Source organism: Sardina pilchardus, chromosome 16, assembly GCF_963854185.1.
Source record: "Sardina pilchardus chromosome 16, fSarPil1.1, whole genome shotgun sequence".
Taxonomy (NCBI): Eukaryota; Metazoa; Chordata; class Actinopteri; order Clupeiformes; family Clupeidae; genus Sardina; species Sardina pilchardus.
This window is the reverse complement of record NC_085009.1, coordinates 24,455,707-24,480,706: the sequence shown is the minus strand read 5'-3', so window position 1 is coordinate 24,480,706 and position 25,000 is coordinate 24,455,707. Positions and strand designations below refer to the sequence as shown.

The window sequence follows — 25,000 nt, the reverse complement described above, 5'->3', positions numbered from 1 at the left end:
TCTATCTATCTATCTATCTATCTATCTACCTTTCGTATCTATCTATCTATCTATTTACATATCTATCATAAGCTGCTGGGACCTTGAATTTCCCCTTAGGGATCAATAAAGTATCTATCTATCTATCTATCTATCTATCTATATTATCTATCTATCTGTCTGTCTCTCTGCCTATCTATCTATATTATCTATCTATCTGTCTATCTATCTATCTATCTATCTATCTATCTATCTATCTATATTACCTATCTATCTGTCTGTCTCTCTGCCTATCTATCTATATTATCTATCTATCTGTCTGTCTGTCTGTCTGTCTGTCTGTCTGTCTGTTTATCTATCTATCTATCTATCTATCTATCTATCTATCTATCTATGTACTGTATCTATCTATCTATGACTCATGGACCATGGCCAAACCCAGCCTGATCACTCACATTGCGGAGCAGCTTCCTGGGGTCCAGGCTCGTCTGGAACGCCTCTTGAGTCTGTTGCAGCTGGGCAGGGCTGAGGGAGCAGCTGACGTTCTGGAAGGCGTCCCGGTCGGCGTCCGAGCCAAACTCAAGGTACCGCTCGAGCGTTCGGCCCTCACACAGCACTGACCTCAGGACCGGCTCTGCCGAGAGCTGGGGGACCTGAAGAGGCAAACGACAGGAGGAAGAGAGGGGCTTCATATATGCAGTGTTACAGACAGCATGGGCACAGGATCAATATGTGTGTGTGTGTGTGCTTGTGTGCGTGTGTGTGCGTGTGTGTGTGTGTGTGTGTGTGTGTGTGTGCGTGCGTGCGTGCGTGCGTGCGTGCGTGCGTGCGTGCGTGCGTGCGTGCGTGCGTGCGTGCGTGCGTGCGTGCGTGCGTGGAGAGAGGGGGGAAAGCATTTGAAGGAGGTGTCAGTCTTGTCTGTCACAGACCAAATGATTTTCTTTATTTGTTTAAAAAGCCTCTTCTCATTCAACTTATTCTCTCTTACAGACATAGCCTGCAGTTGCTGTCAAAAATATATAAAAACTATAACCGTATTTTTTTCTCCCTTTGTATATTCTCTATCACATTTCCCAGCAGCCTACTTCCTCTTTTATTTCTTTATTATTGAACTTTCCTTATTTTTCTTTCTTTTTTTTCTCTCCATTTCAGCGCATACACAGTCTTCGCCGCTCTGGAAAAATTAAGAACTTCTGGAGTCTGAGGCTGCTCTTCTTGTCTGACAGTCTTGACTGTGACCTCTTTAGTGTGGATGGAAGGGCCTACAGTACATAGGAGATGCTCATCAGGGGACTGCAATGGGCGCGTGTAAGAGCAGGATCATGGAATTAAGATAGCAAGGTGAAGGTCCAGAGAGTGTCCTACAGGCCAGAGCGAAGGATTTCAATGTCATTTTAGCCACTACGGGAAGGCAATGAAGAGCAGCTCAGAGGAGTTACAGTGTACTGTATGTGTCTTCTTTGGTTGATTGAAGACCTGACATGCAGCTGCATTTTGAATCACCTGTAATGGTGTTACTATAGAAATAGCTAAGTTAAGCTAACCATGCATTGCAATAGTCCATCTTAGAAAGAACCATGGTCTGGGTGTATTGCGCTAGATGAAGTTTGATCTTCCCAACATTTTTCAGGATAAACTGACATGACAGTTGTGACACCCAAGTTAGGTGAAATTTTTGCAGGGGTCTGTGACAAAGGGCTGTATTAGTTGGGCATAATAGATGTTCAGTTTTAGAGAGAGACAGTGTTAACTGTTGATATTCTTGTCTCTGATTCCAGAACGGAGATGATGTAAGCGTGTAACTCGATGACTCACCGTGTTGATGCGTACACCTGTCTTCATTAACCTCTGGGCTGTAGAAGGCGGCACGCCGAGCTCCTCTTGCAAAAACACCGTGAAACTTTCATCGTCTCGCAGAAGACTTCTCAGAGGAACTGGTTGACCTATCGCATGATGGAGGGCAGACAAATTAGATCAAAAACAAGCTTTCACTTTACAAAGGCTACGTTCATTATCGACATTCTTTCTACTTTCTCTCATCTTCGCTTTCATATTTTTGCAAGAGAACGCCCTGGCCTCTGAAGTGATTTTTCAGGACGAGCGCAGAGGGGTCAAATTAATACCATGACTATTAACTCAACCTACTTAAACAAGACAACCATTTCACATTATGTAAATAGATTCAAGGAATAAATGTCCTATGTGGAGTTGAAAGTAACGTTGAAAACGCTTTGTGTTACTGTAATTTCCCAACTAATAGCCTCGGTTTATACCTTTGATTTTGCTAAATTTATTCAGCTATGAGCACATCCGTATATACTGTAATACACCGGGTCAGTTAATATGGTATTAATATGACTTTGTTTATTTTCACTTGCATAAGGCAATGCGGCTTATACACAGGAAATGACCACATACCTATGCTCACAAAAGTTAGCATGCAAACCAGCTAGCGCCTGACTGGCTCCCTTGTAATGCCACTCGTGGCCGCAGTAGGAGATAGAGTGCAAGTCAATGGAGATGTGTGGTTGCATTCAAGTCAACTCAAAGCCTAGAGAGTTCCACATAGGTCCTTAAAACTGAGCATTTCTGGCTGACATCCATCGAGTTATGTAATTTGACCGTTTACGACCATATGGCAGGTCGAAGACAACCAGAGACATCTTGTCAGAGTGATTACCAATGTGTGAGTGTTTGAGTGTGGGAGAGGAAGGCTGGAGCCGGCTGTACTGTGGACATGTATTAGGCTACTAATGACCATTTATGCCTAATTAAATGCACATCATCTTTCCCTGGGATGCCGTTATCTCATAGACAAGCATGAAAGCCAATTGAGTGTAGAGCAGTCTTCTCTATGCCCCTCGACCGTACTTTACGCTCTCTGCCAAATCCATGTTGATGTCATGGTCTTATTCCGATAGCGCTGGAGAGAACAGAAGCAGGGGTCGGGAGGAGAGCAGACTCTTAGCACGACGCAGTTTCCCATTTTGACACGCTTGTGACATTCCTTAAGTCCTGGAATGCTTAGGGTTTTGTGTTTAAATGCGGAATTCTGGAGGATGAATGCAGCAACATGACACTCATCCCATTCACTGGCACGGTATCTAATTCAATGTCATACATTGTGCAAAGTGGCATTGCAAGATAGCCGGTCTGTAACTAGCTTCTTGCATGCTAACTCCAGGGGGCATCCTTTATTTAGAAGGCCGACTTCAAAACCGTTATTCAAGTGTTTCTAGGAATCCGCAAATGGTATTACGCTCCTTCTCGTACACATGAGGGCCACCATTTATTTTCTTTTTTTTTAAGATTATTGTTTTGGGCTTTTTATGCCTTTAATTGGACATGACAGTAGAGAGAATGACAGGAAGCCAGTGGGAGAGAGAGCCGGGATGGGATCCGGAAAAGACGTACGGTGCAGGTGCCCCAGCCAGTGGCGCCACGGCTAGGGCCAAGAGCCACCATTTCAAGCAGTCTTGATCCTGCAGTCCATTTTGAAATGACCACTCCATTAGCATAAAAACGAATTCTACCTGTGAGGCCTCCAATCAATGACAACAAAGACATCCTAGCAGGTGCCCAGTGCTAGCAAGTACCCACATGTTAGGGTCAGGGCCTGAGAATAAACTGTCCCTCTGCTGAACCCAATGAAGCCATTTGTGGAGACGATTACAGCCCCCACTTCTTCGTATGCCTTTTAATGACTTGGAAAGACCATGCCGGGAGGCTCACCTTTTGCCATCCTGGAGGCTTTGATATCATCACCACATCTCTGGTCTGCTCTGTCTAGTGACCTTTCCCTCTTCCCCCCTTTCCCATCTCGCTCTGGCTGATTCAGTTTTGCGTTAATTACACGGAAGCCTTAGATCTTTTGATGGATTTAATCTCGTATGTTAGCAGCGCGACCCTCAGATGCTCAGTCCGCTCTCTTACCCTCCCCCTTGTCTTGTAATGGGCTTGGTTGATGGCCTCAGTGGTGACAATGTTTAGGCTCTCTTGTGTGGCTATTTGCGACTGAGACTCTGTCTCAGATTAGACTGCCGCACACGCACACGCACACGCACACGCACATGCACACGCACACACACACGCACACACACACACGCACACACACACACAAGCTGTAAAGATGAGAGGGCAATCACGCTATGTCATGGGGCAGTTGTCTGTTGAATTACCATGAAGATTTCGTTTTTGTCAGCATGTCCTAAAGAATATTGGGCTCCAATCCAAATGTGAAGATTAGAGGGTGTTTATATAATTTGTAAAATGACAGTGATGAACTTGGCTGTCTCATCTGGATTGGGTGAGGCTTGCTTATCAACAATGAAGACCAGCATAAGACGTAAAAAGGAGGGTACAGGAACCATTCAGCTTAATGGGTGCTTGGTGTTCTCTTCTAAATGAAAACTCAAGTTGTTTTTCTTCCTATCCTATGTAAACATCAACATCAAACATCAGTGTCCTTGAGTACATTTCAAGGATACACTGCTGTGACAATATCCTCTGACAGCAATGAGTAATACAAAATGATATGTCATTATGTTGTCCGTCGTACCATTTTCAAGGTCAGCATTTTCGAGAATGGAGGACCACTGGCCAAGATCGTCCGATAGCTGTTTGACCTTCGTCGGGGAGAATCCGGCGGACAGTAGCGTCTGCAGTTCGATTAACATCCCCGAGATCCTGCAGCAGACATGAGACAGGATAAGTGAAGAAAAATAATACATGGATGTTACTGAGTGACCTTTCCAAACCCACCCAGCTTAAATCTTTAACAGCAAATGAGATCCATGAAGGCAGGACAGAGTTTTAAGTCATGACAAATGAGAGGCTGTGGGCTGTGAATGGGGTTATTTAGTCACTGCTCCATGGGCCAAACGGGCAAGGGGAGAATAGATCACGGACTGGGAAAAGTACATACATGGAGGAGTTGAAATTGTTGACTTGGCCAGGGGTCTCCCCAGGTGTGGGACTGTTAACACAGGGGTTGTTAAGGTTACACATGAGGCCTTGAAGCCATGGCAACACTCCGGCAGAAGGCATGGCTTTGTTGGGGTAATAACCTGAGAACAAAAAAAAAGAAAGAAATAAATAAAAAATAATTTACACACCGATTTATTTCAGGATTCCTACACATTCAGCTGTCCGAACGTATCATCCCTATCTCGTGTCTGTGAAGTGTGAATGACTCACTCTTCAAAGGCTACAACCGAAATGAATAAAACTTTATAATTGACAGCATCAGAATTGGAAAGACAATAACAACAACAACAACATCATGAAATATGAAGTATGAAATTCAGGACACGTGTATAAATCAACTGACTATTCATTTCATTTATTGATATTGTGAGAACATTTTTACCCTGAGTGCACTAGGAGTGAATCATAAACTGTATTCAACAAACATTTAGGGACGTGAGTGGAGTGTGTGCAATCTCCGTCTTTAACATTATCATGAAATTGTTTGCTGGCTTTCAGGGAGAGACAATGAAACTTTAGAATTGACAGCATCAGAATTGGAAAGACAATAACAACAACAACATGAAATATGAAATATGTCAACATAATTATGAGAATATAATTTGATATGAATATATGGTGCTGTGGTGCGCCTTCAAATAAATAACTCCCAGATCTGGTTTTATTTTAACTTCAGGACACGTGTATAAATTAACTGACTATTAATTCCATGTATTGATATTGTGAGAACATTTTTACACTGAGTGCACTATGAGTGAATCATAAACTGTATTCTACAAACATTTAGGGACGTGAGTGGAGTGTGTGCAATCTCATTGTTTCATTCCTGATGACTATGTAAGGGATAATGGACGACACCACGTTCCGTTCACATAAATAAATGCACATTCGAGGTGGCAATAAGGCCCCGACGTGCCAGTGGAGGGGTCTTCACACCTTGTAAGTGCATTTCTTTCTGTGAACTGAACATTGTGGATAAAATATGCTTCAAAAAGAGGACATTTTTGGTATTTTGATATACATGGTAGACACTGTAAGTCGCTTGGGAAAAAGTGTCTGCTAAATGTAAAGCAATACAGTCTCAGCGTATGAATCATAAACTGTATTCTACAATCATTTAGGAACGTGAGTGGAGTGTGTGCAATCTCATTCTCATTCCTGATATCCAGGTGATCACATATAGACAACAGCAACAAACCCAGTGCTATTGGGGTCATTTAAAATGTCAATATGAAGCACTTACATTGGCCTTTGTAGATGGGCTGAGTGGTCGATCTGACCCAGACCAGGATGAAGAAGAGGAACAGCGGCCATATCACTTCCACAACCAGCCTCACCTGCGCACACACACACACACACACACACACACACACACACACACACACACACACACACACACACACACACACACACACACACACACACACACACACACACACACACACACACACACACACACACACACACAATGAATAGAAGGAACAAGGAAGGGTCAGCATTTAGCATCCAAGACTATTTAATACACAGACATACACTTGTATCAGACTGGGCCCTTTTATAGTAATCTACATGGATTTGAAGCATCCGATGGAGATGTGTTTAGGGTGCATCTGAATCCTCTTTAGCTATTTTGACAATGGGAGAAACCTCCACACCAGACAGGCGCTTAGTTGCATACTTTGGTTGCTGAAATACACAGTGTATCCCACTGCCTCATAAATTGACCACATTTCAAACAAACTAAAACTTTCACCATGCCTTGAATTTCCACTCGATTTATACATAATTCTTACAATTAATCAGTTTCTTTAGGCAGACCTTCACCCAGGTCATGCATTCACCTTCATGGTTAATTGTGTGGTAGTGAATCCAAAAAGAAGCTTTGGAAAACAATCTCCATTGTCCCTTTGGATACAACTTCATTCAGAGTTCAATGAAAAAGATGTAAAAAGATGTACAGTACGGTATGGTCTTTTGGGCTCCCACTGTTGACTTCAAGGCAGCACTACCTAGAAGGCCTAAGGCAGGAGTTTTGATGTCGCAAAATGTTGGCGACCCCGACCATTCACATGTTGCGAGTTGCAACCATCAAGCATCCAAAAAAGGATCCTTGAGATAGAAAAATCAAGCTTAAAAAAAAAAAAAAAAAAAAAGCTTCCTGAGCACTATACAGATGATACTGCTGATAATGGCTGTGACCTTCCTCTAAAGGAATAAATATATTGTTTATTGCAGCCTCAATGTTCTATTTTATCAATGATTCACCCAAAATAAAAAAAAAAATAAAAGGCAGAATTACCTGCTTAACCACTTTTCTTGTTTAGTTATTGACGTGCCCTTGTGGGTTATTTTATATGGGCAAAACAAAACGTCAGTTGCAAGGCATTTCAACACTGTAGGCCTTGATTAGCCTGGGTGTTCCCATGCTGCCTTGCGCGCAATTTGATTCACGTTGCTAAGGCAGCAGGGAAACTACCACCCTCATTTTTGCCCCAGATAGGGGACCAATCACAGAACAGGGGAGAAAGCAAGATGATGATGAGCTGTGTACAAACACATTTGATAGACCAATAAACGGATCTGGGCTTTTTCTTTTCAAATAGAAAATGAAAGTTTGGTTCCCTGACCACGTCTCATTGAGAGTGGTGGCGCTAGCCAGGCTACGCCATGATGCCAATTCACTGGAAACCGTCAGTTGACCTACTAGATAGATAGATAGATAGATAGATAGATACTTTATTGATCCCCAAGGGGAAATTCAAGAAAACAGAGAACATCCGTCTACAAAGGGAAGCTTGGTACATATTTCATTTGAATACATGTACTCTACACCTACTGGTTAGCCTGACCAGTCTTTTTTTTGTAAAACTGTTCTTGATTAGCCTGTGTATGATGCAATTCTGCTGTGATGGACTGTTTTAACGGAATATTGTAGGAGATGACACTGTGCCATCATCTCTTGAGTGTGGGGGTGTATGTGAGGGTGTGGGTATATAAATAAGGTTGCTACGTTCATTCACTTGAGCACACTGATGAAGGCACTCAGCCAAAATGCGCCTGTGCAATAAACATGTTTACGCAAAGTGTGGCCTTTTTTCTTCCTTCCTTCCATGTGTGTGTGTGCGTGTGTGTGTGTACTCCCATGCCTTGGGTGCTTCAATGCATGACTCCACAAGGTCTAACTCACACACGGCTATTGCGTCTCCATTCCATCCATTGTGTCAATTTAATCAATTTGGTTTGTTTATTTATTCTGTGTCCTTATTCTGTTGTTTGATTATAATTAAATAAAATAATATTCAGGCAGACGTGAAAGGCAAATTTGTTTCACACACACACACACACACACACACACATACACACACGTTCAGTCAATAGGTATGCAGTTCACCCCCCCCCTCCCCCCATTGCAAAGCATACATTGTAACCTAATCACTATGATAACTGTGATTACATTTGATGAAGAGAGGTTTGTAAAATTAACAATACTTCATAACCAAATATGTTCATACTCATATGTGAGCACTAAACTACATCAAGGTCAATATAATTAATCCAAGTTCCCTGCAAAAGTTGAACCAGAGGCATGTCTGTTGTACAGAGTATGAATGATGCCACACAAACACACACACACACACACACACACACACACACACACACACACACACACACACACACACACACACACACACACACACACACACACACACACACACACACACACACACACACACACACACACACACACACAATATATACAGACTACACCTTGGTCGATAGGTTTAAGGCTACACCTTCAAAAAGCAAAACGTGTCGATGGCCTGGATCAGTAAACCCACCTCCACCGCCCCAACCTCCGAGCAACAAGAGCAAAAATGAAGATGAGTCGTACGAGATGAAAGAGCTACCAGTTCTCTCTGAGCTTATTCTCTGCAGAGTGTACGCTGAATCTCAAAGACGTGTGCACTTGAAGGACAAAGCTCTGTGATTCCAAAGGGGTCCAGACAGATCAGAAGGGAGAGATATGGGGGCATTTATAACACGTGGGCAAATGGAACTGCAGAGGAAAACATGATGTGTTTGTTTTTCTTCTTTGTCTTGTTATTTCTTCCTACAATTCCATCTTGGCCGAAGGCGAAAGAGTCCCATCATAGAGAGTGCTGGTGATGATGGTGCGCTGTATGGGGGTTGACCAATTCTGTTAAACAACTCTCTCTCTCTCTCTCACTCACACACACACACTCTCTCTCTCATACACACACACACACAAGGCCATTGAACCCCTTCCACACCCCCATCCCCCACCCCCGACACTGCACTGTGCCTCCTTCAGAGGGCACTGTTCTCACCTATTTTGTCCTACCATTAACTGCTGACCTCTTTAGGAAGCCGAGACCCTGTAGCTCCTTATGAAACAATCAGACTCAATGTGTGCCAGCTAGCTCTCACAGCCTGTACGATGGGAATTCTTACATCCTACCTACTCCACTGACAAGAGGTGCCAGAAAACTACATATCCCAGGATCCTCTGTTTATGTTGTTATATGTACGTTTGATTGATTATATCTAATTTATTCCTCAGATGTGTGTGCATTCTGGAAAAGCAGCATCTGGTCGTTCACTCAAGAACAATTCGATTAAATTCATCACACAGAAACACACATACACACACACACACACACACAACAAGATGCCCTCAGTGCTTGCCTATTATCTCATAGAGCCTTTTAGTGTCATTTCCCTGGCCCTGCGGTCTAAGGTGCAGGCTTACAGGAGACCGAGGAGGAGGGGAACACATCGGAGACCCAGAGTACTGGTGCAAGGTCTCTTTAGCAGTGGGGTCTGGCTCTTAAAGCTTTTATCCAGCATGTCTGTGGGGCAAGGCAAGATAACGAGCCAAGTAGTTCTTTTTTCCCCTCTCCCTGTATTTTTCTACATTTTGTATTTTCCTCTACCACTACATTTGTGCTACATTTTATTCAGGATTTTACCATAGTTGTAAACTCTACATCTCTCTCTCTCTCTCTCACACACACACACACACACACACACACACACACACACACACACACACACACACACACACACACACACACACACACACACACACACACACACACACACACACACACACACACACACACACACACACACACACACACACACACACACACACACACACTATTGCCACAACGCTCTAACCCCAAACTGCCTCGCAGAGTGTTCACAGGATACTGGCCTGCAAAAAAGGTCCATAACTACTGCAGGGGCCCTTTTTTTCTTAAACAAAAACAAAAACGTCAAAATAAACTGTCTGCACACTTCAGTACTTTATGCAAGTGTTAATAGGCTATGCCCTGAGGATGCTTGTTTTGACCGAAAGGCTGCCAATTGAAACTTGTGCAGAGAGTTTATTTTGAAGGTTTTTGTTTGTCTGGCACCTCCTTTATTGTGAGTTCGGTGTAACTCCTCCAAAAAACAAAAATAAATAAATGTACTCTCATACTCAAGAAGCAAACCGTTTCAATGTAACAATCGATGTATGGAACAATAAATTCATACAAATAGTTCCGGTCCTTGATTATGATTGGCTGAATTGCATTCGACGCCATTGTAAAAACCCAACACAAGCATGCACCTCAACCTCCTTTCGTTCTATGGTAATGTGCTATCACAACTTACGTTAAAGTTAAGGCTACCCTTAACTGTTCTAAAATCAGTGTAAACTACGGCCTCTCGGGGCTTATTGCTTACATATAACAGGGATACAGGGATTCTTGTCGTGGAATAGCAGTATAACTGGAGAGGCTGCACTGAGGCAATCAAAAGAATTCTCCACCATGAGGTCATTAGTGTCCTTGTGATATTGTCAGTGGGTGGCAAATTGAATTCCAAGCTCTATGTTTACAGTACATGCTTGCATGTGTTGGCCACACAACATAATGATTTGCGGCTCTTACAGACTGAAAGCAGCCAATGGCAGGCACAGAAAAGAAGCACTATCCGTTTCAGAAACAGTGTAGACATGTTGTTTTCTTTATATTTATTTATATATATATATATATATATATATATATATATATGTGTGTGCACAAAAAAACTATATACTGTTTCTGAAACGGATGGTTCTGGTCCTTTATTATGATTGACTGAATCGCGTCCAATACCATTGTGAAACCCAACACAATCATACACCTTGACCGCCACTTACACAAAAGTTAAGACTAGCTGTGGACTCCGCTTGCGCATCATGCCTAACAACACCCTTTAGCTGTTCTAAACATCAGTGTACAGTAAACTACGGCCTCTCAGGGCTAATTGCTTACGTATAATATCAGGTATACACATATTCTTGTCGTGAAATAGCATTGTCAGTATAGCTGGAGAGGTTGCACTCAAGGCAATCAAAAGAATTCTCTCCCGCCATGAGGTCATTAGTGTCCTTGTGATATCGTCAGTGGGTGGCAGATTGAATTCCAAAACTCCATGTTTACATGCTTGCATGTGTTGGCCACACAACATAATGATTTGCGGCGCTCACAGACTGAAAGCAGCCAATGGCAGGCACAGAAAAGAAGCACAGTGGCCGAGTACAAAATGTCTCCCTGTGCTGTCTTTCTTCTGCTTGACACGCTCCAGCCTTTTTGCCACGACTGACAACCAGCCTCAGGAAGTGTTTGCCAAACGTAGAGAAGGGAAACGGCGGGAGCGTTAAATCGCTTTGCATGCCAATTACACCCCCTCCTCTCTCTCTATTTCATCCCTCTCAAAAAAAGTCTTAATAAGGCATTCATATAATTTACCACTTATCTCGAAGCTCGGTACCTTCAACAAGTAGGGAAGTGTGCGTGTGCGTGTGTGTGTGTGTGTGTGTGTGTGTGTGTGTGTGTGTGTGTGTGTACATGGTGCATATGTGAGTATACACAAATGCATGCATGTGTGTGTATGTGTGATCAAATTATGAAATTGAAATAAATAAATAATAAAGAAATCATATTTAGTGACTTATAAAACAGCCAGTCAGTAACAAACTTCTACATCTGCCTTCACCTGCCTGAGACAGAGAGAGAGCGAGAGAGAGAGAGAGACAGGCAGGCAGACAGACAGATAGACAGACAGAGAGAGAAAGATAGGTTCCTTCCATCAGCGCTTTAAAACTAAATTTACGGCGGAAAGTGTTTTGATGTAAAGTTTGCCTCCAGAGCTCCAGAGAAGCCCCTGCTGTGTGAATCTCTCCCTGTTGAGTGTAATCCCAGTGGATCCACGAGAGAGACAGAGAGAGAGAGAAAGAGAGAGAGAGAGAGAGAGAGAGAGAGAGAGAGAGAGAGAGAGAGGGAGGGAGAGAGAGTGGGGGAGATAGAGAGATATAGAGAGAAAAAGAGAGGCGTGGAGGGAGGGAGAAAGAGAAAGAGAGAGGTGGAGAAAGAGAGGTGGGGATAGAGAGAGGGCGAGAGAGAGGGGGGGGGGAGAGAAAAGACTCTACCACCCCTGTCTTTAAAATCCTGCTGCCACAGAACGGTAGCTTCACCTCTATTGCTTCCCATACCACAGTAGTACTTCAGTCGCTACAGCAGGTTATTATTCAGCACTTCAGAAAAGAACAGAGAACAGCCATGATCGACAGAAAACTCTCTGAGAACAAACATCACCCAGCCTGATGGACCAAGAACAAGATTATAAACACATACTATACATAGATAGGCATTTCTTTAAGAAGAATATACTGTATACAGTAGTTCTTCCCAAATAAAGGGTCCAAAGTAGCCTGGAGACCAGACTCTCTTCTTCGCAGAGAGTCTGGCCTAGATCCATTGGCAAACGTTTATTTCCTGACTTGTGGACGCTTGTCTGAACTGAAGTTTGAATTCATTGGAGTTCAATTATTAATGTTTGGTAATGACATATGATGACCACAGGGGACACAATGATAATGATAGGCTTGAAACTTAAATGTAATCGCTCTTGGCAACACCCTCTGTTCGCTGATTGGACGGAGATGCATTTGCCGGAGTAAGTGAAGCTGGATGAAGCTTTACCAGACGGAGTATAAAATGTAAATGAGCGGAAGAACGTATTCAGGCGGGGGCCAGGCTAAGTCCAAAGCACATGGAGTTAAAAATATAAACATATACGGTATATGTCGAAGGTTCAAATTTGTTTCGGCAACAGCATATCCTTGAGTGAAGGCTGTTGGTGCTGCTCCGCATGGTTTATCATTCAGCTCCCTTTCACATGCACACTACATGTTTTTTAACTAGCCGACGGCTTTGTCATGACAACACAACATTAATCAACAATGGCATAACCTGTCAATGTATTTGGCATGACAACTTGACATGAACCAGACAGCATACACTGACGATGTATGTTATTTATTAATTTAGCCGATGCTTTTGTTCAAAGCATAGAACATCCAAGCTACAGAGCCATAGAGGCTTCATTACGACAGTAAAACATGTATTTAATGACAATAGTTATAAATATTCTCAATGTTCTTTGTAGGTGTCACGTTATGGTTTTGACAGTGTCATGTCCGTTTTAAGCACACTCGTCCAAATAAATTGCTACCGAAAAGTCCACAAAACCCCCCAAAAAAGAATGCTTCCGGCACCACATAAGTCCACAAAAATATGTTACCACAAGTCGACACTGTATAAGATCACTCACCTCAAACCTGAGAGTATCACAGATGGTTATGATACGCATAAATCATTCTCGGGTACATTAAGCAGGTGAGTCTGTGTCTCTCTCTCTCTCTCTCTCTCTGGTGTGTGTGTGCAGTGTGTGTGTGTGGTGTGTGTGTGTGTGTGTGTGTGTGTGTGTCTAGTGCTCTAAATGAGGCCACAGGGTAGAAGTTAATTACTAAAGCCCTGAGACCAAGGGTTAATGGATCCTGACCCTGACCATGGCCTCTGATGACGCCATCTTGCAGACAACTTCCCCCGACTTGGCACCAGAAAAGAAGCGAAGCGAAGTCGTTTCACGACTGATGTTCTTAAAAGTAAGCCTCGCCTTATGGGCCTGATCAATATTCCGAGTAGGGGTTGATGCGAGAAAAATCAAATGAGTCATTCTCCATTCTCGGGTAATCGTCAAAGGATATTATCTACCCTCGTTCAACCGGATGAAAGGCGGCTTTCATGTGACTCAAAACAACTTCTGGAATAGGCCCTGACTAGGAAACATAAAATAAGACTCTTGCATCAGGAGGACATATTAAATCCGCCGCACACACCATCACAAGAGCTATAGCCAAAAGCATCTTGCATAATTGAGGGACGTTTCCCATTCAGACATGCTAGGGAGAAGGCTCAACCTTTAAAATCATGATTTTATGGGCCTCTGGATTCCAACAGATTTCGGCCCTGTGAGAGTGTAAATCATCCCATGACTAGTCAGTTTCTGCCAAAGCATGGCAGTGATCTAAATATGCTAGTCTACTTGCATGAGGATGAGTAGTATGGCGGAGGGTAGTATGGTGATGTCAGGAAGGAATTGACGTCAATGGAGCAACGCGTGTAGCCGGCCTCTCAATAATCCATGAGGAGGTGCCGCATGCCAGCTTTAATACACGTGCATGGATAATGAGTGAATGAGTGAGTGCATTTAACATGTCTGAGTGTGGCGTGTGTGTGTGTGTGTGTGTGTGTGTGTGTGTGTGTGTGTGTGTGTGTGTGTGTGTGTGTGTGTGTGTGTGTGTGCGCATTTCACATGTCTGTGTGTGGTGTGTGCATGTGTGTGTGCATGCTAGTGCATTTAACATGTGTGTGTGTGTGTGTGTGTGTGTGTGTGTGTGTGTGTGTGTGTGTGTGTGTGAATGGGGATGGGGGGTGGGGGCTGGCGTGGGTGATGTGCCTGTGACTATATATGCTTGCGTGTGTGTGTGTATATATGTGAGCAAATGTAAAATGTTGTTGTGTGTGTGTATGTGAGTGCGTGCATTTAACATGTCCGTGTGTGTGTGTGTGTGTGTGTGTGTGTGTGTGTGTGTGTGTGTGTGTGTGTGTGTGTGTGTGACTGTGTGTGTGTGTGTGATGGCGGGTACCTTTTGTCTCTTGCGGAGAGTAAAGTTCTTCCACAGGAGGAGTCCTAGCTGCGTCAGGAGAGCCATTATGCCTGGCCTGCCCACGTGTCGTTATGGCAACGGCCCTTTAATAACGTCTGCGGGGAGCAACAGAAGTGTTTCTTTTTAAACGCAGAGGACACACACACCAGAGGGGTTAAAGCAGCAGCCATGCTAAGCCCTACTCCTCCTGTCCTTTCCCCTCCTGTCCTCCTCCTACTACTCCTCTCCTCTCCTTTCTTTCTGTTCTCTTCTCATCTCCTTTCCACTGAAGACCTACTCCTCCTCTCTTCTCATCTTCTCTATTTCTGTTCTCTTCTCGTCTTCTTTCCACCTACTCCTCCTCTCATCTCCTTTCTTTCTGTTCCTCCTCTCCTTTCTTTCTGTTCTCTTCTCGTCTTCTTTCCATCTAATTTCTTCTCCTCCTCTCATCTCTCCTTTCTCCTGTTCTCTACTCCTCTCCACCTCATCTCGTATCCTCTCATCTCCTCTCTCTCTCTCGTATTCTCCTTTCCTCGCCTCTTTTCCTCTTTCATCTCCCATGTTCTTCTCTTTACCATGTCTTCTCTTTTTTTTCTCTCTCCATCTCTCTTTCTCGTCTCCTATTCTCCACCTCTCGTCTCTTTCTCCTGTTTTATACTCCTTGCCTCTCCACCTCATCCACTTCCTCTTAGCCTCCTCTCTACCTCCTCTCTTCTCCTTCCTTTACCCTCTTATCCTCTCCTCCTCTCTCTTCTTTCTTGTCTTCTCTCTCCTCCTCATCTCCTCCTTTCACATCTCCTCCTCCTGTCCTCTTTCCTCCTCCTCCTCCTGAGAGGAGCCATGCCTGTTTCTCTCTTTGTTTTAACTCTGTTCTGTGTGAGAGTAAACATGGCTTGGCTCATTAAATTGTCCTCAAAAGCATACAAAACACATTTCAAACATTTGTACAGACTCAACAAACATAGAAACAAATTATCAGAAGTCATTCCTCATAACATACATAAAAATGTCATTATTATGAATTTAGAGGTATATTGTGCTCCACACAACAGGCCAGCCATCCTTCAAACAAAAAGCAGGCGCAGCAAGCAAATGATACCATACCAAGAAGCAGTATTCCTGCTGCATGGACTGAGCCTTACTTTAGTTTTTATTTTGACTTTTTGAGTGACAGGTGTGACAATGTTGCCTATTGTCTTTTGGATTTTTGGATGTACACTGTCCTCTTGGCCAGACCTGACTTCTTTCTAATTTGTCCTGGGTTAAATAAAGGTAAAGTAAAGAATATAAACAATGAAAATAAATATGAATAATAAAAAATGCCACAACATGTATTGACTACATCTTTAACTACAAAATGTGGAAACTCCTCTTCAGCATCATACTGCAAGAGAACAGTGTTCAGAACCAGATAGATACTAGCCATTGACCACCTATTGAATCCTTGTCCCCCTGATGGGGGAATGTAGTGTCACAAAGATGGATTGGGAAGACATCGGAAATCAGTATAAAAAATAATCAATACACAAAACGCTGTATTTTTTTCAGTGAAAATGCATGTTTAGTTTTTAATCAAATAAGTCATCAATCATCCTGCTGCCTCTTTGAAATCAGATTGTTGTTGTTGATGCTTTTTTCAACTATGAGTTGATCATTATACATATTGAGTCGGTTAGAGAATAATGATTTAGATTTAAAACGTATGTCAGAGTAACACTGCTCGACAGTACTCTGCGGATATGTGTTCAGCTCCAGGACACTGTTTCCATCAACACCATGGATTATAGATGAAGGAATTTAGGCGAACTGAAATTTGCATTGATACATTCACTTTATAATTTTCTCTCTTTCTCTCACCCCCCGTCCCTAAATCTCTTTTGACATCTTCCCAAGGGTTGTCTACTTCTGGTCCAGATCCGTGCCAGAACAGAGCCAGACCTAGGCCAAAGGTGGGCCAAATTTGGTCCCTAAGTCAGCATGCTGTCTGACCAGAGCATACAGTAAGTAAACACTATAATAAACCAAGCAGTGCTAAGGCCTGTTTCACATTGCCTTCTTTCACATTACATTACATTACAGTATAGTACTGCTGTGGTTCAGCTGTGTGTGCATTCACGTTGCCAGTGCACTGCTGCTACTGCCAAAACCATATCTTTTGACATTCAGTCTGGGCGCCAAAAAACGCTTACCAAAAATGTTGGCAAACACTACCTTTGTTTGCGATTTTGAACATGTATCTCAAATGTGGCCAAGACCAGATCGACCACATTGTGTGTCTCTGCAGTCTGATCAGGCAAATACTGTACATACTGACAGTTATCGTGCAGACCAGTACGAATATTCCAGCAATAGACAATGATACCGATTGTGGCCACAATTGTGACTGATGGCAGCCAAAATTGGGACAAAGTATTCATGAAAAGACACCTGCCTGATTTCTTTCAGGGCACGGATGATACTAGAAATTGCATGAGAGTCTGATGAGAGAGAGAGAGAGGGGGTTGGAGGGAGAGAGGAGGAGAGAGAGAGAGAGAGACACAGAGACAGAGAGACAGAGACAGAGAGAAAAAGTTATTTTTTACTTCAGATGAGACTTTTTACTTCAGGTCAAAATCCTGACAAACCCTTTAGCTTTTAACGCTCCAGTTGCATTCCAGTATAAAAGTCAATTTCCTGTCTGTGTTGTGCATTATTTACAAAGCTCTCCCATTGAGGCTCTTTCTCTGTGAATGGGGACATGTGATGGCATTGATTCAGACTTTCTCTCAGGTGCACCAGAAAAGAACCTGTTCTTGCAAGGTCACCGAACATGTACACAAAGATGCTGCCTGATAAAAGTAACAAATGAAAACAGATAACGCAACACAGTTGCCGTACAGTTACACATACACAGTTACACATAATGTACACAATACCTGTTTTCATTTAGCTCCAGCAAGTAAGGAAGACAAAGTCACGTTTGTGCTAAATGTTCAGGGCAGAAAGTGAAGAAATAGCAGAAAAATATAGGCCTACATCTAAATCTAAACTATGATGCAGATAGCGGTTATAAATAGAAATGGTAGAAATGACATGTCAGCCTTTTGCATTGTATTTATATTTCACTTCCGGTCATTTACGACTTGCAACAACAATTTCCAAGTAAAGTATATTGTCCTGCAGCATAGTATGTATGCATAAACTTTATGCATGGGATTCATCAGGCCCCTTTTCACGGGTGTATAAAACCAAGCGCCTAGATTATAAATGCAGACTGCATGCATGGTGCTTGAATAATACAATTAGTGGAAAGCAATCTGATGAAACATGAACAAATACAATGCAAATATATACTGTATGTCCTTATAGTGAAAGGACATAGCAATCACCCTCCTGGTCTCAAACCGTTTCCAGCGCCCCCAATCCTGTTTGACCACAATGCCCGAGACCCGGAGTACTTGGTAGGGCAGCCAGGGGGCGTCATCTCAAGTGTCTTGACAGTTCAGTCACAGACACTAATTGGCCGGGTTTCCCAAAACCGTTAAGAAGCTCTTAAGTCCTAAGAACTTCTTAGGAGCGTTCTTAGAACATTCTTACAACGCTCCTAAGAAGTTCTTAGCACTTAAGAGCTTCTTAACAATTTTGGGAAACCCGGCCATTATTGTTTCAGGGTATGTGCTATTGGCCACACAATGCAGAGTAAATGCCAAAGGGATTATTTAGCGTTCATGTAAACAGGTCAGTTGAAGTCTTTAATCAGATTAATTTACAATCAGATTTAAATAAGTATATTTTAATTGTTTCAGGATACATACTATTGCCCACACAAGGCATATGGCATACTCGTAAGAGCCAGACGAATATTCCTTATACAGTAAATATATGCACTGGGGATGTTGGCCAGAAGAGCAACCTTCAAAGCTAGGTCTCAATATGCAATAATATCTTCACCCTCAATGCTATAATCTTGTCTATGTAAACACTCATCTGACTCAAGTGCTTGTACTGTATAATTGAATGCCACGTGTACAGTGCATGTACCAACAGAGCTTTCAAGTCCCTGTGCTTTTGAAAGCGAGAAGATGATGAGAGCAAACTTCTAAGGCCTAAGCTGTCAAAGGCACGGAGAGCACAGATGAATGGGGGGGGAGTGCACTTGCTCCTTGTATGCGGTCTCAGCTAAATACTACCACCATATCAGTTACTGTCACAGACAACAAAGGTGAACAGTACTAAAAAAATAACCTAAAAAAAAAAAAAAACAATGGACACTGCTTGTCAAGTCATGAGTGAAGCGATTGGGAGGAAAACGGCAGATATTTAACCAAATACAGTTCTGAGTGAATCTGGATGATGGCCTGCTTATTGCATCTGGCCGACCAATTTTTGTTTCAAATTTGTTGTTTCAATCAGATTGTAAGACGCCATGTGGCTAATGGGTCTTACAGTCATTGGTGCAATCCCAGACAACAGCTAATGCTGGTATTGGTCAGGACATAAGTTCGGGCATTAACCAAAAGTTATGTCAACAGTGTCAATGTTAATTGACCTTCTAACAATATACAGTACTTCCTCTACATTTCCCTATTCAACACATGCACTTTTATCAGAAGTTGGGAATGACAATGAAAATTCGGTAAATTAAGGAGACCTTGAAGTAAACACTACCTAAATCAATTCAAAATGTTCAAGTGCATGAAGAGATGATGAATGATAGAATTATAGAGATAGATGATCTATCCTTGAAGACGGAGAGGGCTGGTGTGATGGAGTTTGCTAGCTTTCTTAACCAACCGATGGGAACACACTAATACAGAGAGAGATAACATGCGAGAGACTCGTCAACCTTCTTAACTCTAGAACACTCAATCATCACCTTCAGCAAGCAGATACAAGACTGAATCACCCAAAAGAACACAAGGGGGATGAGGCTTGGGAGAGCCGGGTGCTATGACAAACAAATGATGTTGAACTAATGATTGAGGTGAGATTTAATTGGAACATGAGGGACAGGAGACGCCACTTGACAGAAAAGGACACCAAACTCCATTCGGCCTCCGGTCTATAAACATTCTAGAAACAACCACTGACCGCTACTCCTCATCGACATCTTGGGAACCTGTCTCCTTGGACAATCAGCCCGCATGCTGATGGGAGAAAAGTCCTACCCTTGATTCTACCTGTGCAGATGTACACAAGTGGTGAAGCTAATTAGCTGATCTAACCACTTCCTGTGAAACGGAATTTCTTATACATTGTACAATGTATAAGAAATACATGCACTTGAACATTTTGAATTGATTTAGGTAGTGTTTACTTCAAGGTCTCCTTAATTTACCGAATTTTCATTGTAAAGTAAATCGGAATTCAAACAGTGTTGAAGTGAACTTACGTTACTGATTTACATTGAGCGGAAACAGAAAGGTTCTTGATTTGTGATATATCTTTATATGAATGTTTTAAAGCTTTTGTACTTATGTAGTTTTCATTTCACTAACCATCTAGACTGACCTCAACCATGTATGCTTGTGAGGCATCTCTCTCCTGAAAAAAAACCTTAGATCTTCTGATGGCCCAGATTTCATGTTTGTGTATTGTGTGACAAATCAGTTGTGTTGTGTGTGTGATGCAAGTGAGTTAGGCCTAGCCTACTCATTTGCATCACACACACAACACAACTGATTTGTCACACAATACACAAACATGAAATCTGGGCCATCAGAAGATCTAAGGTTTTTTTTCAGTAACTTTAGGAATGCAAGATCAAATTCAGACGGCTAGGCCTAACCTATCTACTGTAGGCTAGTCCTATCAATCAAAGTCCCAGTTCCGTTTTTCTATCACTATTACGTCGTCTTTTATAGTTTATCCAAGGAACTGAGACGTACCACTTTTGGTAAAAAACTGAGAAACTGGCCAAATGGCAAAAGGGAGAAAGTTACTTCCAAGCTAATCCTGTGCAGCATCTTGTTGTTTCGTTGGGTAGGTTCGCCATCTTGTTCTTGTTGTCGTTACTCGTGTTGTTGTTCTTGTTGTCGTCACTCGTGTTGTCATGTCCGAAGAAGCATTTAGTTCAATGCAAATTAAGTTAGTGTCGTTCAAATCAAACTGCGAAAGGAAATCTTCAAGATAGTCTTTTCTGATAACCGATGCAGTTCCAAAGAAATCAGGTTATGCTGCTATTGTCAGCAATGATGCAGGCTGTTCTCTGGAGCTAGCTCTCAAATAAAAGGGCTGTAGCTTTAAAAGCAAGTTCCTGTTCACAGAGACGGTATCTGAAAGTTTAATACTTTGAGTAATGACCTTAAACCGACTTTATCCTTGTAATTTGATCGTATTAGCTTTCTTTTAATGTTCTCAGTGCGTCTTCCTCACTGCCTCAATTCTTTCTTCTCTCAACTAACGAATTCTTAGGTAAATTTCGATTTCCCTTTTTCTCTCATTAGGTTACATCCTGTAGAGGGAGCTCTAACATTATTTCTACTACTAATTTCTACTAATTAAAGCTATATTTTAAAGTTATAGTTTCCTCTTTTTAGTCCTTCTTAATCAAATAATTTACGCCAGCCTACATATTTTCTGGTTTCAGAAATTCTCTCTTGTTTTCAATTAACTAAAACATGTTTTGATGTTTATTTACATTAGGCCTAGCCTATTTTAGGCTTATAAGGTTAGTTCATAAACCCGAGTTAAGCAAATATTATGCTCTGTCATGCAAACTAATCAAACCCATATAGCCTACTGTATCTATTGCCATGGCTAGTCATTAGTCATCACTGGTAATCTTGCTGGTTATTCATTTCCTCAGCTCAATCCAGGAATATGATTCCTGTGTTATTCGTGTCTAAATGATGACACCGTGTTTAATCTATAATAAGCTTGTGCTCAAACTTTATTGTCAGAACGAACATCATCACGTAGAACCTAGCCTGTAGCTACTCTTGTTCATCTCTATCTACTAACATGCACCGCTAGTCCCATAACTAGGTAGTTCCCTCTGCTGGTCACATTAGGCATTACATCTGATTACTCACGTATCAGCACAATTCCCAGTAGCAATATAAACCATTTCCACACAAACGTGACGTGCATGAACTTTGATTACTCAAACTAAAGCGAGCACTAGGCCTAGCCCAAAGCCATCGATATCTCAAAGTTGCGACACTACCGTTGACTCCCGTGAACAAACAATGGCGGCACTTCCGGGAACTATTCCATTGAGAATGAATGAATATAATACGACTTTTCTACATGACTTATAGTCGTGTGCATAATAATGCATTTTCATTGAGTAATGTATATGTATGTGGAAATGCAGTTTATAGTCATTTTCATCGAGTATTCACCGTAAATATTAATGCGATCGCTGCTGTCAATCCCGTAGTAAGCCAGGGACCGAGGGAACTACTCAGTCTACCCACTAACCACGTGACCGCTCTATTTTTTACAGTCTATGTGACCGCTCTAATCTGGCTTTAACATGGAAGTCAACGGCTGTCGCAACTTTGAGATATCGATGGCTTTGGCCTAGCCCAATATCGATGGCTTTGGCCTAGCCCAAAGCCATCGATTTCTCAAAGTTGCGACAGCCGTTGACTTCCATGTTAAAGCCAGATTAGAGCGGTCACGTGGTTAGTGGGTAGACTCAGTAGTTCCCTCGGTCCCTGGTTTACTACGGGATTGACAGCAGCGATCACATTAATATTTACGGTGAATACTCGATGAAAATTACTATAAACTGCATTTCCACATACATATACATTACTCAATGAAAATGCATTATTATGCACACGACTATAAGTCATGTAGAAAAGTCGTATTATATTCATTCATTCTCAATGGAATAGTTCCCGGAAGTGCCGCCATTGTTTGTTCACGGGAGTCAACGGTAGTGTCGCAACTTTGAGATATCGATGGCTTTGGCCTAGCCTATAGAGGTTTCTCTCAAAAGAGAAACCTCTCCAAATGCACCAGCCTGCCATGGTAGAGAGACGAGTAGGGCCTATTACAGTAACACAATAGGGGTGACCATGTTAGGCTGCCATTCAAATAGGATAGGCACATAGAATAGAATAGAATAGAATATATACTTTTTTGATCCCGTGAGGGAAATTAGTTTCTCTGCATTTAACCCAATTTAACCGAATTAGTGAACACACACAGCACACAGTGAACATACAGTGAGGTGAATCACACATGATTCAAACTTGATACATGCAGTTAGTAGCCTAGAGGATGTAAAAGTATCAAGCCCTGATCGGAGTCAGATCTGACCCAGGACCAGCTATGGCTCTTCCTGGACAACTCTCGCTAACAGAGCAGAGCTTTTCTTAGTGACTCCAAGGCTAAGTGAAATTAGCACAGCACTCTCAGAAACCTCAGCCAAGGCCAAATAGTCCCTTAATTCTCGCAGTGGAAGTGGAAGTGAAACCAATTTGGGGGAAACTCCTCATGAATTCTATGTGCACCAAAAAATAATGTGTTTGTGTGTGTGTGTGTGTGTGTGTGTGTGTCTGTTTGCGCGTGTGTGTGTGTGTGTGTCTGTCTGGGTGTGTGTATGTGTGTGTCTAGGTACTGTAAGTGTCTGCTTGCGTGCATGTATGTCTCTGTGTGTGTGTGTGTGTGTGTGTGCGTGTGTGTACTGTACTGTATGTGTGTGTGTGTGTGTGTGTGTGTGTGTGTGTGTGTGTGTGTGTGTGTGTGTGTGTCTGATGTCTGCAGCAGATCACTTATCATCGACCTCCACTCACAAAGGCTTTAATAAACATCCAGAACTATTTAGATTAATGCATAGATTCTATCCTGACGTTAATGTAAAACCTTCATGAAATGTTTTCTTTACAAAAAAAAAAAAAAACGAAGAAAGGAAGAAGAGAAAAAAAAGAATCAAGTCTGGTGCCTAGTGAAGGCTTAATCAAGTCTTGTTTTTTATATATATTTCATCATGGCTTTCCAGAGAATAGAGCATTCGGAAAACCGGGAAAAAAGTCTAACACAGGACACACCTATAAAATATGCAAAGGGTAATTTCCTATTTATAAATCACATTCTTAGACTCTGACCTAAAATGGGCTGCTTTTTCATTCGTTTTTTTTTTTTGCCACACAATTTATTCCAGTGAGGAATAGGGCCATGCAACATCTTATTTCTCATTTTAGAGGGCAATTACGATCAGATGGCACATTCCGTGCGGTGTAAATTTGTTGTGGCATGATAGGTCAAAGTGCAAATTGAAGTGTATTAAGGTGTAGCACATTTTGAATCCACTGGTAGGAGGGAAGTGTGGGATTACACTGAGACCTCTCAGGAAATGTTACATCCCTGGCCAACACTAATGTCTTACTGGAAATCCAGCTCCATGTGAAACATTTCTAGCACATAGTGCGTGCGTGCATGGGTGCGTGCGTGCGTGTTTGTCTGTCTATCTGTTTATGTTTTTTGTTTGTTTGTTTGTTTGTATATATAAAACAAAATCAAAATGTAAGATCATATTTAAAAAAAATAGATAAAAAATGCATTGAAAAAATATTCCATTCAAATCCTTGATGGATCAACGAATTTCAGTACATGCCCTGTTTAAACCAATAGGTCAAACACAGTGTAGTCCCACCACACAGTACCACCAGTGTCTCAGCATGTAGTCCCACCCCACCAGTACCAGTGACTCAGCATGTAATCTCACCCCACCAGTACCAGTGACTCAGCATGTAATCTCACCCCACCAGTACCAGTGACTCAGTATGAGACTGGAGGCAGCAGGACACAGGGCCCATAGAACTCCAGCGCATGAAGATGCTCCTTACTCCTATCTACATGTAAAATCGTGTAAAAAAAAAAAAAAATCTTTCCAATAACGCATTGAAGAAAAGATAATTCCATTCAAATCCTTGTTGGGTCAACTATTTTCAGTAAATGCACGACTTAATGTGTAGTCCCACCACACCAGTTCCACCAGTACCAGTGCCTCAGCATAGTCCACCCCACCAGTACCAGTGACTCAGCATGTAGTCC

At 42.2% G+C, this 25,000-nt stretch overlaps 1 protein-coding gene across 3 annotated transcripts in view; it reads right to left on the bottom strand.

Moving 5' to 3' along the window:
• The window catches only part of LOC134060563 (phospholipid-transporting ATPase ABCA1-like), a 258,600-nt gene that overhangs the window by 231,365 nt on the left and 2,235 nt on the right, over positions 1-25,000 (bottom strand). For all 3 annotated transcript variants that reach the window (XM_062517294.1, XM_062517293.1, XM_062517295.1), the window contains exons 2-7: positions 15,011-15,126; positions 6,209-6,302; positions 4,904-5,045; positions 4,538-4,665; positions 1,795-1,922; positions 435-632 (exon numbers count right to left, since the gene is read on the bottom strand). In XM_062517294.1, the coding sequence (XP_062373278.1) occupies positions 435-632; positions 1,795-1,922; positions 4,538-4,665; positions 4,904-5,045; positions 6,209-6,302; positions 15,011-15,076 (756 nt within the window). In that variant the 5' untranslated portion in view covers positions 15,077-15,126. The remainder of the gene's footprint in view (positions 1-434; positions 633-1,794; positions 1,923-4,537; positions 4,666-4,903; positions 5,046-6,208; positions 6,303-15,010; positions 15,127-25,000) is intronic.